At 39.1% G+C, this 16,108-nt stretch overlaps 1 protein-coding gene across 8 annotated transcripts in view; it reads right to left on the bottom strand.

Annotated features, from left to right (window-relative positions):
- Positions 1-13,193, bottom strand: part of ADGRG6 (adhesion G protein-coupled receptor G6) — a 137,868-nt gene extending 124,675 nt beyond the window's left edge. For 4 of the 8 annotated variants that reach the window (XM_059700518.1, XM_059700519.1, XM_059700523.1 and 1 more), the window contains exons 1-2: positions 12,732-13,193; positions 5,155-5,255 (exon numbers count right to left, since the gene is read on the bottom strand). In XM_059700518.1, coding sequence (XP_059556501.1) covers positions 5,155-5,255; positions 12,732-12,733 — 103 coding nt within the window. In that variant the 5' untranslated portion in view covers positions 12,734-13,193. Of the gene's footprint in view, positions 1-5,154; positions 5,256-12,323; positions 12,477-12,731 lie in introns of those variants that run through there. The other 4 variants (XM_059700522.1, XM_059700525.1, XM_059700520.1 and 1 more) reach the window with 3 other exon arrangements.
- Positions 13,194-16,108: the final 2,915 nt, after the last annotated feature.

Below are 16,108 nucleotides of genomic sequence, written 5' to 3'. Positions count from 1 at the left end.
TTCAGAAATGTTTCCCCTTTTAGTTATGTATCATAAACATCAGAACAACACTGAGCTTTGAAATAATCTGCTGATGTCATCACTCTTCAGGAGAGGAGGGAGGGTCCTCCTGCAGTGCTCATGACTGAGGTTATCTGTGTGGAAACAGGCCCCTGGTTGCCTAGGAATTCCTTGGCTCTTGACTGGTTGTTTCCCACTCTACTTGAAGTCATAACCTCTGTCTGCTTGAGATATCATCATTCATCTTCAGAGTCATGGAGTGTCATGCTACATAAAAAGAAGTTATTATTTGAAACACCTTTCAGACATTCTTATCAAATGAAGAAAGAGCCAGAGTAACAGTTCGGTGACTAACAGAAAAGTATAATATTCATACACTCTCACAGTCTCTCTGGCCATTCTTTTTAATGTAGCTTCTTTTTTAAAACAAAAGAATTGGATAAAAATTTTTGGGATTTCCAAAGTATTAAAGTAATACATGCTCATTGTAACAAGGCAAATAAGTCAGTTGTATAAAGTTCCATTGCCTTCCTCTTTCTCACTCCAACCTGAGATAACCCATCTTATGTCCCTGAGATTTTATTTTAACCCATGAGATAACCCACTTTAAAGCCTATTGTGTATCATTCCATGATTTATTAATATGTTTACACAGTCTTATTCACACATACATTTGCATAACATACCCCAGTTTTGTAATACAACCTATCACAAATCTGGGATAATCTCATGTTGTTCTGCAATTTGCTTTTTAAGATTATCATAAACATTTTTCCAAGCCAATATACACAATTTGACCACACTGTTTTGAATGGCTGCACAGTATGTCACGCTATTAATGTAAAACAAATTATATAAGCATTTCCTTGTTGACGAACAATTAGAGTATTTACCAACAGCTTGCTATTACAATGTTACAGTTAAAATACTGGCACATGTTTGTCTACAAATTTATTATGTTTTTTACTTCTATAGGATAGATGCCTATATGCAGGAGTGATGTCAAAGAGAGTATACATTCTTACTTTTTAAAAAATTCTGCCAATTACTTTCCCAAAAGACAGAACCAACAGTGTTAGTGTGTGCCCTTTTCCAGCAACTTTGATACTACTATATGTTATCAACCTTTTAAATATTGTCAAGCTGGGGGTAAAAAAAAATCAGGTTTTGTAATTTGCACTTTCACAAGATCAGCTGAAATATTCAGCTGTTATTTTATTGTAGCTCGTATTAAAAGCTATATTCATCATTTGTCAAGAGACACCACATTCTTTTTCTACATTTCTTTTTAAAACCCCAAAGAACACAAACCTTATATACTATTTGCTTTGTAAATGCCCTGTGAAAATAAAAATCTTAACTTACCTACCAGGAGAGTTAATGCCGCAATTCTGTTATATGAATTCAACTATGGATATTATCCAAATTACGCAACAGGATTCTAATTTTTAATCATCTGAACTACATGTCAATCTTAACCATCAAAAAGGTTTTGCCAACTCTCCAACCTGGCTGTCAAAGTCAAATTAACAAAGCATTAACAACCAAGAAGGCAAACAAAATCTGCAGACTGTCACTAAAGCTTAGTATGGTAGTGATAATGGGGCTCCTTTGAATTGAGGAACAGGAAGGATTATCTGAGGTGATAATAATTAAGACCTAGGTATCAAAAAAGAACCAAGTGTTTGTAGATAAGGAAGAAGAAGGCCCAGAAGGCATGGTCAAGGAACAGAAAGGCCAATGGGTCTAGAAAATAGTGACGGCAGGATCGTAGATTGGACTGTAATGACTGAGAGTGGAGCAAATAAGAGATAGGAATCAGGAATCTTGTTTGCACATGTGAAGTTTGAAGACTATTATATATTCAAGTGCACATGAGGTTAAGCAACCCAAGAGGTGACTCCAGGGTCCAGGAAGAGGCCAGGGTTAAAGATATGGATTTAGCAGACATTGACGTCAAGATGCCATTTAAAGCTACTAGACACAATAAAATCACCTAAGGGTCATCCAGAAAAATGAAAAAAGTCAAAGGGTGGATATATAGAGAAATACCATCACAGTGAAGCACTACATGTTCTTGAAAATATAGTGGTGGTACACTCTGATTTAAAGATAGGACTTGGAAAATTAGATCTATCTAAAGTTTTAATATGCAATTTTTTAACTATTCTGATTTATGAGTAAACACATTAACTATATGTCACAAAGTATTATTACCTGGTACATGTAAAGTGTTGGCTACTTAAAGAAATTGTTAAAGGGGGTTTATTGTGTGAAACAGCAAATTAAAAACATATTTAAGTACTTTGATTCCTATGCCATTGCGAACGAATGCCTCTTTAAATTTTGTACCCTTGGTGTTTTCCCTTCCCTCTCTCCTCTCTCAGCATAGTTGATTCCTTTGAATTAGTCTAAAATATGTTTTATTTCATTTATTCAAGTGACTAAAATAATGAATGTGCATATATCAATTAAAAAGTTGACATGTAAAATAAAAATCCCAATATAAAGTTTAAAGAGGGCTTGGAAATTTACAAATGCCATGACCTAACAAAAATGAAACTAATTCGGTCCTCCACTTCTCCTAGTTTACTGTTGAAACCTTCCATAGCATTTTGGTTGTAGCTATATTAAGAGTGGAAACCATAAAAAACCTTAGACAAATCCATAGGCAGCAAAATAGGAGGCATTTGTCGTAGCAATATCTTTACCAATACAGCTCCTAGAGCAATGAAAACTAAGGAGAAAATAAATAAATAGGACTACATCAAAATAAAAAGCTTCTGCACAGCAAAAGAAACCATCAACGAAACAACAAGAAAGCCCACTGCATGGGAGAACATATTTGCCAGTGTTATCTCCTATAAGGGTTTAATCTCCAAAATTTACAGGGAACTCATACAACTTAACAAAAGGAAGATAAACAATCCAAAAAATGGGCAAAGGATCTAAATAGATACTTTTCGAAAGAGGACATACAGAAGGCCAAGAGACATATGAAAACATCCTCAAAGTCACTAGTCATCCGAAAGATGCAAATCAAAACAACAACGAAGTGCCATCTCACACCTATCAGAAGTCTATCAACAAATCAACAAACGACAAGTGCTGGTGAGGATGCAGAGAAAAAAGAACCCTCTTGCACTGCTGATGCAAGTACAGACTGGTGCAGCCACTGTAGAAGACAGTATGGTGTTTCCTCAAAAAATTAAAAATGGAACTGCCATTTGACCCAGTAATACCACTTCTAGGAATATATCCCCCCCAAAACAGAAACACCAGTCAGAAAGGATATATGCACCCCTATGTTGATAGCAGCACAATTTACCATAGCTAAGATTTGGAAACAGCCTAAGTGCTCATCAGCAAATAAGTGGATTAGAAAACTGTGGTACATATACACAATGGAATACTATGCTGCTGTAAAAAAGAAGGAATTCTTACCATTTACAACAGGATGGACCTGGAGAGCATTATGCTAAGTGAAATAAGCCAGTCAGAGAGAGATAAATATCACATGACCTCACTTATTTGTGGAATATAAAGAACATCATAAACTAATGAACAAAAATAGATACAGAGACAAAGAAGCATTGAACAGACTGTCAAACTTCAGCAGGAAGGCAGGGAAGGGTTGGGAGAGGAGTTAAGAGATCAACCAAAGGATTTGTATGTATGCATATAAGCATAACCAATGGACAAAGACACTGGGGCGGGGAGGGGGTGCGGGGGGAGGGAGGTTGAGGGCATGTGCCACGGGGTGGGGAGGTCAATAGGGGGGAAAAGAGACATATGCACTACTATTTATAATACTTTAAACAATAAAAAAAGCAAATGAAACTAAACAGACTACAACTAATTTTAATTTCTTAATTTATCGTACATCGTGGAATTGGTTCTTGGAGTATCACTTTTGAAAGTTAAAAAATTGTTTAACACTATGTACATCAGAAAAGTCCAATATATATGTAATTTTCAGATTCCTTTACAAGTTTGTTTCCTCTTTCTGGCAATAAACATAACAGAAAGAATGACTTTGTAATGAAATTGAAACAAAAAAGCAAAAAAGTTCACTCAACAATAAGTTTTGTTTTGAAGCCATTAAACAAGTGCCAGGTGTTTTCCAAGCAAGCAGCTAAGACTCTTAAATACCTGATGACTATAAAACAGTACTTACATATTCAACGCAAGTTGAGTTTCTTGATCTATAAGTAAGCAATTTTAACAAATAATCTACTTATGTGATTTATTAAATGTATTATTTATAATAACATACAGATATAGTGTAATTATTGAATGTATACAATCTTGGTTAAATCCAAGCAATAAGTACATAAACTTCATGAATAATGATTTTATTCAAAAGAAAAATATAAACTGAATAAAGCAGTAAAAGATGAATAAAATAAAATGAATTAACAGAAGTGTAGTTTTCTCAGTAACAAAACCAGATAATGAAGAAGCAGTTTACTTTTAAAAACATCGTTCACATTCCTTGGGTTCTGACTGGCTCATTTATATAATTAGATGTTTATGGAAAATTTAGCTTTCAACAACAGCTAAAAGAATCTTGCTTCAAATTTCAGAAAAAAAAATGGTAATTGGAAAAATTAGACATTTTAATTCCAAAAATACTGCAAATAACTTTTTAATATCATTTTAACTAAATAAACTTCATGGTCTAAAAACTTAATTTCAAATCCTTGTCTCATACATGGCAATAAAATCAGGACAAATAAAAATAGCAAAGTCTATACTTTCTATAAATAAGTACATAAAAACTTAAAAAGAGAAAAACTAAGTACTGTATATTTATTCAATAGTAGAAGAACAGCTAGTACATTTTTAATGTCAGATATGTAGCTATCTCATCACTCAACACAAGCTAGATAAATAAATAAAGCTAGAAGAAATGCAACGATAATTAAAGAAATATACTCATTAGAAAATAAAACAATGATCAAAGTGATACTATCCACATAAAATTCACAGAGGAATGAGAGGCAATGGGAAAAAAAAAAAAAAGCCTTAAGGATAGAAATGGAAAAAAAAAAAAAGACAACAAATAAAATTGAGGTTACTTGAACAGATAGTACTCTGAAACTGAAGACAATTATTAAAGTGGGGGCTTCAAAAAGAAAAAGTCTTACTCACCTGAGTGAGGAACACAGACAATAGATAAAGCAAAAAAGAACAAAAGGGAACTTGGCTTCCACTTCCAGGGACAGCTCCACATTCGACCTGAGCGAAACATCCTGCGATGGAAGAAAGCAACAATCAGGACACTTAGAATTCAATAAAACATTAGGACAATAACAGTAAATGTATAGGTTTCCAGCAGGAACCACCAAATAGAAACCTTTTTCAGTCTTGCTTCTAAATAATGGTGATGAACCAATCACCTCCTTTATGCTAATTAACCAAAAGAAAAAAAAATCCATTTATTTTACTTGCCATCTGGTGGCACCTTCTTTTTCAGAGAATATATAATAGGTGATCTCTGCATGAACACGGGAAAATATTCATATAATTTAAAAATAATATTAAAAAATAAAGCAATTTCAGATTCAGAGTTTAGCATCACATGACCATGTTGGTGGCAAGAAGACAATTATATCAACATCCCCTATAATCTTCCAGAAATTCAGACTTTAAGAAAATATTTTCACTGTATAACATCTGCTCCTTCACAAATGGAGACAATTAAAATTAAATTAAATTGCCCCTAGAACAAAGCATTGAATCATTAACATCCAACAAGATTAATTAATGTCTTTATCTAGTTATTAATGTATTACAGAAACTAGTAAATGATATTACATGGAGGGGTGGTGCTTTGAAAACTCTCAAATAATTCTCTGTATATCTAATGGTCTTGTCTTTAAACTCAAAGTTATACTTAATAATGATTTCGACAAGAACAGCCATATTATCTTTGCTCAAAACAGTGGTTTGATATTTTTCATTGACTCAACCCCATCAAAAGAGGCAAGTCAGTGAAGGAGCAGCAAGTATAAAAGTCAGTCACCAAAGGGGACCCTAAATGAACTAGTGACAAGAGAGTCACAAAGCAGGAGGATGCATGAGTAGTAATAAGAAATCTCAAGATCTTAACTCCCCAAAAAGAGTTAGTTACTTTGATTGTAAGTGGTAACTGAGAGTCATTTTACTTCCAAAAGAGGGGCAACTAATAAGAAACCTAGGGGTCACAGTACAGTTGAGCCTTAGACAACCCAGGAGGGTAGGGGTGCTGCTGACTGTGCAGTCAAAAATACGTGCATAACTTATGACTCCCCAAAATCTTAACCACAGTTGTCTCTTAGTGTCCTCGGAGGATTCGTTCCAGGACCCTGGAACGATACCAAAATCCACAGATGCTCAAGTTCCTTACACAAACTGGTGTGGGGCAATGCACCTAGTCGGCCTTATGCACCCTCAGATTCCCAACCTCAGATCAAAAATACTGTTTTCTATCTAAGTTGGTTGAATCCTCAGATGGGAAACCAGAGATATGAAGGGCCGATTGTATATATATATATTTATTTTTCAAAAAATTGGCATATAAGTGGACCCAAGCAGTTCCAACCCATACTGTTTAAAGGTCAACTGTGATACTTTCTTTACCTGAAGGTGGCTCATCTGGAGTAAAATATATAATACTAAACAGGATACCAGAAAAGTGGAAAGAGAAATAAATACTCAAGCAAAAACAGACATCAAATGATTCTTGCACTTGTCTCAAGCATGCATTTTCAATCTGTATTTTTTGGTTAGAGACCATCTAAGTAGCAAAAGGAACATACCCTAGACTTAGATGGACCTGGCTTTGTTACTTATAAACTATGTAGCCCTGGGGGAATTTACCTGACCACCTTGTATCTACTATTTTTCATCAGCAAATTAGGAACAGCAATGGAATTTAATCCATAGAATTGTTGGATGATTAAATCAGACCATGCCTTTTAAGGATAGTGACTGATGCTCAGTAAGCAGTCTATAAGTATTAGTCATTATTATAACCATCATACCAGGCATACTAATATAAGTGTGGTTATTCCATCAACCAAGACTCCACCATTCTGCACAGTGAAATCAAAAGAAAAGACTTAAAATAAGAATGGACAACAGGATTAATGCCATAAGCCAACACCAATGAACTGACTTCATGGCTACTTCTGGGATCAAAAATAAAATAAATGATTCATTGGGCCTTGAATACAAAAATTTCAAGTAGTGTCTCATATTCATGCCATTATTTTATATTCACCAAACTAGAATTACCAGCATCATACAGCCTCTAATGGAAATTCTAAACTAGGGAAGGGTTAAGGTCTAAAGATTTTTTTTGTATGAAAGGTATGTTTTCAAATACATCCACCCAAAATATTTGAAATTAAGAGCAGTGCAACTGCTTATGAGAAGCAATCTAGTAGAGTAAGTCATCATCATAATAATGGATGTGAACTGTGGACTATCACAGAGTTACATCTTGGAGCTTCTATTTACTGTGTGGTTTGTGAGGCAAAACTCTGAGCCTATTTTTCTTCCACCAAAAAGAACTATTGATAGCATGACTTGGCACTTAGTAAGGACTTTAAAAAGGGTAAATGATAAACTTCTGTCACATAGAAAATTTACTCATTTGGATGAATGTGTCCATTTCCCATTGATGCTGGATGAATGAGGTATTTCCCATTCATGCTGAAGATGATGACTGTGCTTCTAAGACAAAAGCACAATTCTATATCCAAAGAAGTTTTGATCTGAGAGGACCAAAGATGAAGTATAACCTCCTCATTTCAGAGGAGGAAACTGAAGCCCAGAGCAGACCAATCAAACTTGGCCTGTCAGCCTTACAGATATTAACAGAAGGGGGAACGCCCAAGAGAATACCCAGGAGAAGGCCCAGCTTCTTAATCTCAGTCCCATGTGATAATTTCCTATCGACATGTGACTTATGGTCCCTTTTTAGTTCAAATGCTCTCTGAACAGGATTCAGTGAATTACATTCATTAGCTTGGCAACCCTCAATCCTGTTTATTTCACGTGCTCACACAACTTTCTTCAACTATAAAAGGTTGTGACATTTATGGATTCCATATCCACACCTGAAGTTGTTTTACAAAAGCTGCCTGCAGCCCTGTCAGACAACCCAGGGCTTGATGCATTCCAGTTCTGAAGACTCCACCATTTTGCACAGAAAACGCACGCAGGACAGGGCAAGTACTTGTAACCAAACATAAACCATATGACACGCCAACTTTCGTCCACTTTACTGTTTACTGAAGAACAGAAACAAATAAATTAAGAATAGAACAGAGGAAGGAAAACACTGTGTGTCTTCTCAGGGGATCATTTAGCAAAGACACATCCCTGAGATTTAAACAATTTTCTCACAAGAATGGAAAATCCCAAACAGGGTTACTAGGGTTCTAAGTAAAAACTACAAAAAAACATAGTACAATCTGTGTCACTTGGGTTGTGACCTCAAAGTTCTATTGAAGAAAGCAAGGATATTTTTCAGTAGAAGAGAGTCACAGACTTTATAATCTGAAAAGAACCTAAAAATCACACAATAAAACCTATCATTTCACAGGTGAAAGAACTATATAATGATAAACCACTTGCCCAAGAAAAAAAATCAGTGGTTACAGAGCCAAAAGACCTCCCTACCCCCATGTCACCTGGCTTCCAACTCACCTGTCATTTTGAAAACCAAACTACCTCGATTGCAAACTCGCTTCTCCTTTTCTATCTGTAAAGGCTACAAAATACAATATGCCTGAGTCCTATCTCGGGAAGCTTGAAAACTTAACTCTTTCATATGAACTGTTTTAAAGGTGGGTACAACCCTTTGTGGGCATGATTTAATCCAAATTCATTGTTGAAATAATCTAAAAAACCAACCATCTTTCATCTATTTGCTCCTACCAGCTCCTTTAAATATCACAATTTAAAGAGAAATTAGCGAATAAATACTGAAATTAGTATGCTACTAGGTCTATTACTATCAGCAATAATTAGAATTAACTTCATTCTCCATGTCCCAAATGAATTTCCCTGGCAAACCCTTTCATAAAGGGGTGTGAGGAGTAGCATAGAGCATGCCTTAATTCTTCCAGAGTGAAAACAATGGAAATTTGGTTTATTCTAGTCTGCTTCTAATTGTACTTTTTCTTCTGGTTAAAGAGCATGTTCCTGAGTCTAAGCAATGAATGAAAAGGGAGATGCTATTCTATTACTCAAGATTGTGTATTAAGTTGGGATCATCCTGCTTCAAAAAGGGGGGAGGGCTTATTCTTCAAATAAACCAAATCTGTACAAATCTTGACTCTTACTTGAGCTGTAACATGCATAACTGGCTTGTATCATAGGTGAAATTAAAAGGCACACTTGAGAAACACATACACACACACACACACACACACACACACACACACACGAGTACATGCAGTTGTGATATTATGCTACAGCAAAATGTTACCATTGGAAGAAACTGAGTAAAGGGTACTCAGTATCTATCGGTATTATTTCTTACAGCTGCATGTGAATCTACACATATAAAATTTTCAATTAAGAAGTCACCCTAAATCCCTGATGTATGTAACTGACTCTCAGATATTTTGGAAAGAAAATTATGTGTGTGTATGTGTGTGTGTGTGTACAGGGTGGAGGGAAGAAGAAAGGAAGGAATGTGATAAAATAAATGATGTAAATATTTATAATAAGTGATTCTGTGTAAAAGCATACAGGTGTTCTCTGTACTATTCTTGCAACTTTTCTGTAGGTTTAAAATTATTTCTAAGTACAGTTAAATACACATCTATGTGTTTACACTGAAGTGTATCAATGTTTATCTTATGACACATGCATTGCTATTGAGTAAATCATTGCTAGTTTGATAGAAGAAGTGTCTCATTTGAATCTCCTCTATTTGGATTGGCATGTTGAAGTTATTTGTATAGTGTTCTGTTACATATAAATGGTTTTCTTACTGATTTGTAATTTTTTTTTACCAATTTTATACTAACCATGTTAAACCTTTGTCATGTTTGCTACAAATGTTTTAAATACAGTAAACTTGAAGAAAACGGAATACTACCATCCTGAGTAATGCCTATAAAGTAAAGTAGGCTAATACTCAGGTAGCCACACTTGGTTTATTGGCATTTTCAATTACAATTGAAATGTCCCTTAAATGCTATCTCCTCAGTATGTATCCAATGTAGATAATGTAATAGTCATCCAATTGGAAATGAACATGGAAAGATACAGTTTTTGCCCAAGCATGCCACACACATTGAACAAAGTCTTTTTCTATTTAGTCTAAAATCTAAATTGTATTTAGAAACTTTTAATCAACCCATCATAAATATAAACTCTGGAAGATATGGGCAGTTAAAAAAAATGGTCAGGTTTAAGGAAGCATCTGTAAGTTTATTTTTAATATATAAACTGATTCTCTTTCAAATCATTATTTCCAGAAATCAGAGTGACGTGTCCAGTTAGGCAGTAAAACTACAAGCTTCTAATATTTCCCATAAGCCAAGAGACAATAGCCTCATTCACCATTCACTTCGGAAAAGCACAATGTCATGTAATTTATATAAGCCATAAATGGAACAGTAGCTTCATGCAGCTTGAGGCCAATTAATGCAAGTCTTGTTAAACCTACTAAATTCCCTCGGGTATGAAAAAACATGCAGTCCCTACAACTCCAAAATATATTTATAAAAGTCCACAATTTCAGAACTTGAGTGTAATGATATATAAATATTCTTTCTCCACAAGTAGTAGGCAGAAAATATAATTAGCTTGTATACTTGAATCTATTAAAATTTAAAAGGTAAGATAGTTTGTTTCTCATTTTAACTTTTTTTCAAGAAGACAGCAGAAATATTTACATTGGAAAGGTTGGTGTTATTTCCATATGTTCTAACATACTAATATCTAAAAAGAATCAGAGCATCTTAAACCATTCCATGTGAATTATAAACATCAAAATGAAATAAAGAAACAGTTATCTGTCAAGAAATAGAAAAACTTCCAGCCAAAACAGCTCAATAAAGAACTCAATCAACATACTAAATTCTATATTTTACGTGATTAAATATTCATGCTTTCACTCTATAATGACATAAGATTTTTTAATCATGTGCAAATTCAAATGGACTACATAACTTCATTTCATAATCAGGACATTTGTCCATTACCTGTTGATCATTTTCACATCTTTTATTTCAAAAATCGGTACTCATATTTTATTTTTACGTATAACATGCTCCCCCCCCCCCCGGCCCCCCCAAGATATACATAACCTAGGAAAGCTGAAAGTAAGCTAGACAAATATCTGCTCTTAAAAAACCTACTATACTTTCAGGAAAAACTGAGGTTTAGAACAAACTCACATTCATTAAAAATGCGTCACCTTTGTATGAGAACAACTCTTATATGAGACTGTTGGCTGTATCCCAAAATAAATTCAGTCTATACCTTAACGATTCCACTGGCATAAATGAAACTTTAAAGCTCACAGGTGAAGAATGACTTCACATGCAATTTTAATAAAAATAAGTAGTTCCCTTCTAACTGTACTGGCCACTACCAGGAACAGAGCTACAGACTACTAAGCTTGCGGTCATTGCTCTTGCTCCTATTTTAAAAATGTGTACTAGGGAGACTGGGAGGTGAAGGTGCAAGGAAGGGAAAGACAGGGCCTGAGCGGGTATGTCTTTTTGCAGGTAGTAAATGAAAGAGGGAATTTAAATGGAAATAAACAAAGATCCAGTAGTTGGGGGAGGTAGGGTGACTATCAATTTCTAGAAACTCCAATATCTTAGTCAGTAGGAAGGAGAAAAAGTCTATCAGGGTGTCTGCCCAAGGTTAAATAAAACACCAGGGGTAAAATTACATATTACAAGAAAAAGTAACTTCTGAGTTGGCCACAAAAATAAGCCTGGCTCTTTTGAGAACAACCTTTCTTTTTTTTCCTCTCTGGAAGGCCAGGCGGTGCGCGGTGGCCCTTCTGCAGGGTTGCTCTGAGGCACCTCACCACTTAGATGATAATTCCATAGAAACAAAACCTATTATTATAACCTTCTCTTTGCCCTATATCCTCCCCCACACTTCTAATTCTATACAAGTCCCCCCGCAGAGCCCATCACATAAATGACATATTCCTTAATGACTTTTTAAATCTACCAAGTACAACCCAGAACCTTTTCAGCCCGCTTTTTAAAATCCATTTGAATAACCCAAAGATCCAAGAATAACTCCTCCAGTCCAGGGTGACAATGTGTAAAGTCAACATTTTCTCAGCATACCGGTACCTTCCAAGCCCCAGGTGTTGATCCAGGAGAGCGCTTTCTTGGCAGAGCAAGGCCCCTGGACGCAGGCGCCCGGCCTGTTACTCCTTGTTCAATTTGAATCGAAAACACGCTTTCCCCATTCTTGAAGCCCTGCCCTTTTTTTATTATGCTTTACGCCGCCCAAATATGAGGTTTACCTCTCCCTGGAAAAAAAGCAAGCCACACACACACACACACACACACACACTCACACACTCACACATGTCACAGCTCATGCCTCAGGGCCTGGGGGCACACTGAAGATAAACCGGTTTATTTGGTCCATACAGTGGAAGTCCTCACCAAATCACTTCGTGGAGGGGGCGGGGGAGGGGGGCGCACAGGTAAAGGTGTGACGGAATCTGAGACGATGGGGAGACTTACATGTTGGCATTACTGCGCTGGTGTCCCCAAGGGCCGCGCGGTCATCCTCCGGGTCTTCCCGGCTCTGCTCCCCGCTCCCCAGAGGAGACCCCCGGCGCCGGGGCGCAGCGCGGCGGGCGGACCCCGGTTCACGCTCTTTCAGGAGGGACCAGCTGGGGCCCCCGCAGCCTCCTCGCCGCGCTCGGGGCGGCGCCAGGTGGGAGGCAGCGCCGCCGAGTTCAAGTGCGGCTCGCGGCGTCCAAGTGCGGCTCGCGGCGTCCAGGGGGCGGGCGGAGCGGCAGGTTCCTCTTTGCAGAGAAGTTGAAGGAAAGTTCGCGCGAGGAGGTGGAGGCAGCGGGTGCTGTGCGTCCGGGGCCGGGCCGGGTAGGCGGGGGCAGAGCGTGGGTGGAGGGTCCGACGGGGCAGTCCTCGCCCCCGCGGCCGGAGCAGCACGTGGTCACCCTTTGCGGCTCGCCCCCCTCCCGCCCCCCCGGGCGCGGGCTCAGGGGCCGGTCCCTCCGCCCGCGCTTCCGGCGCCCGGGCTTGGCCGCGCCGGGGTCTCAGGTGCGGCTGCCCTGGCGGCGCGCGGCGTCTGGCTGAGCCTCCGCGGCCGGGCGGCCCCGGGCTGGGCGCTGGGCGGCGGGCCGTCCCGAGGGCAGCTGCCCCACCCAGGATCCCCAGAAAGCGAGACGCCTCGCTCCTGGGCCGGAGAGGCGCTCCCCGCGGGGGCGGCGACGAGAGCGCTGCGGGGGCCGAATGGGGGGGAGAGAGTGGCTCCAGGCCAGGCTCGGCCGCCTGGCGCGGGAGGGGACGGACCGGTGGTCACCCGAAAGCCGGGAGCCCTGAATCAGGAGACCCTCCTTGCAAGAACAGAGAAGCTCTGAGTGCAGGCGGCAATGCGGGCATCTCCTCCCTGCCCGGGGGTGCTGCGCCCAGCCCACCCCAAGTCAGCCCTGGGGACCTCTCCGCCTAGCCCCAGGCCACTGCCCAGCTTCTCTTTTACTGTTTTGACCCTTCCTCTTCTGCTCTTCCCCTTCCTTTTTCTCTCCTCTCCTTCCCCTCCTCTCCTCTCTCCACTGGCCTTTCCTCTCTCTCCCCTCTCTTTCAGAAGTGGAGAGTCCATCTGTCTTCAGAGCACACTCAGCCACACTAGACCATCATCGCATCTCTTGGTCTCTGAGGGGATAGGGGGACAGAGGGGTTGAGTACCCCAACACACCCCTCTCCAACCAAGAATGAAGACCAGCTTTAAGAAGTGGCTTAGCAGGCAGCCATTTCAGTGTACCTGTGTCCGCCACCACCACTGCACACCACAGAAATAGGCCCACTGATTTGTTGACGCCTCTATGTAGTGACTCAAACAGAGGATTCATACTTTTAGCTTAGAATTTTGTCTTCTGTTTAAATGCATCTGAATACCCTTAGGGAATGGTAAAGCTTTAAACCTTTGCCATTGCCCTTGATTTGAATTATTCAAATCCCTTGTAGAAAGAACTTGGGGGGGGGGGGGGGGCGTATTGCTGTCATGTGGAAACAGCCTCAAGGGTCTGAGAGTGGGAAAGCCAAACTTGGCAGGACTAGTGACAAACTGCCTGGTCCACAATTTGGCCTGGAACCCTGCTGCCTGAGTGCACACACAGCTGTTTTACTGGGGGTTGGGGATAAGGCTGAATAAGTCATGCTTTCTTTCAAAATCAGGAAGGGGAAGGGGAAGGAGAAGGAGAAAGGGTATTAACAAGGGGCTGGGAAGATGTTTATATAACATTTTTTCCAGTACCATTGATTTGCAAATGCAAATCTAGTTACTCATTGGGAAAAGTCCACCGCCTGGACTCTAGTGCTCCCCTAAAGCCATCTGCTTGGCAAAGGGACCTGGACCTTCCTGAAGATGAGAAGAGAGAAAAAGGATTCACACTTGTCACACTCGGGAAGACGTTCCCTTCCCCTTGTGTACTGGCAGTTAACCCACAAAATGCTAGAGACATAACTATGAACCAGAAATGTATATATGTTCAGAGCCAGAGCAGCCCAGCTTAAATGGTGAACATGCGTACAGGTACACACATACATGCACAGGCCACACACAAAAGTGCCCAAAAATACTTAACGCTGATAGGCTAGTGATAGAGAACTGTTGGGTGGAACAAAAGAGGTAGCGCAGCGCTTGAGCACAGCTCTGTGCAGAAAGGAAGCTGGAGCACTGCCACCACGTCCAGAGGCTTGAAAATCCAGGGTGTGTTCTTCTTGTGACTTTTATCAGTATTTATTTTGACAAATAAACAGTATGATTAATAGAGACATTGAATTGTAGCACTTAAGGGAAACTGAAGGTCCTCTCATATTACAGATAGGGAAATGAGACTCAGAGATGTGAGGTCTGCACAAATCACCTACAAACTTGCACTTCACACCAGTGTCTATTACACCAGATTGTCTCAAGGAGATTTAAGTTCCACACATAGACTTTTTTTTAAAAGCAAAAACATTATTTCACAGTTCTTAGGTTTAGGGATCTGAGCACAGCTTCGTGCACTGTCTCTCACAAGACTGCAAAGAAGGTATTAGCTAATGCTGAGGTCTTATCTGAAAGCTTGACTGGGGAGTCATCTGCTTCCAAGTTCATTCATGTAGTTGATCCACACAGAATTTTAAGGTTAGAAGAAACCAGGACACATAAGGACAAGCAAAGAAATATAAATACTGTATTACTCAGGGTTCACCAAAGAAATAGAGCCAACAGGATGTGTATATGTATGTAGAGAGAAACCTTTGAGGAATCAGCTCACATGATTGCGGAGATGCAAATCCAAAATCTGCAGAGGAGGCCAGCAGTCTGGAGACTCAGGGAAGAGTTGAAGGCCAAGTCCAAAGGCAGTCTGCTGGCAGAATTCCTTCTTGCTTGCAGGCAGTCAATCTTTGCTCTATTTTGGCCTTCAATTGATTGAATGAGGCTAAGCCACATAATGGGAAGCAATCTGCTTCATTCAAAGTCCACCAATTTAAATGTTAATCTCATTCAGAAACACTTCTTTGGCGACATCCAAAATAATGTTTGACCAAATATTTGGACACTGGCCCAGCCAAGTGGACACATAAAATCAGCCATCACCGTAATATGTCTATCTAAAAGATGAATAGTATACTTACCTGTGTTATTATATGTTAAATGTTCATGAATTTATGTACTGAAATTTCTATACAATTCCGTGAATCATAGCTAAATCGTTCAAAGGGTCATTGCTGTCATTGGTCAGTACATTAGTAATCTCTATGTACTTTGATACTTTTGTTTTTTTCTTTGACGTAGTATGTTAGGGAAGTGGAACATGTAAAGAAAACTACATGGTCCTTTAATGCAACATCCTGTATTCAAAAATTAACCAGCACTGTGAACTCTG

This window comes from Myotis daubentonii, chromosome 6, assembly GCF_963259705.1.
Source record: "Myotis daubentonii chromosome 6, mMyoDau2.1, whole genome shotgun sequence".
NCBI classification, from domain to species: domain Eukaryota; kingdom Metazoa; phylum Chordata; class Mammalia; order Chiroptera; family Vespertilionidae; genus Myotis; species Myotis daubentonii.
The sequence above is the reverse complement of the archived record's forward strand: the minus strand, read 5'-3'. Positions and strand labels throughout refer to the sequence as shown.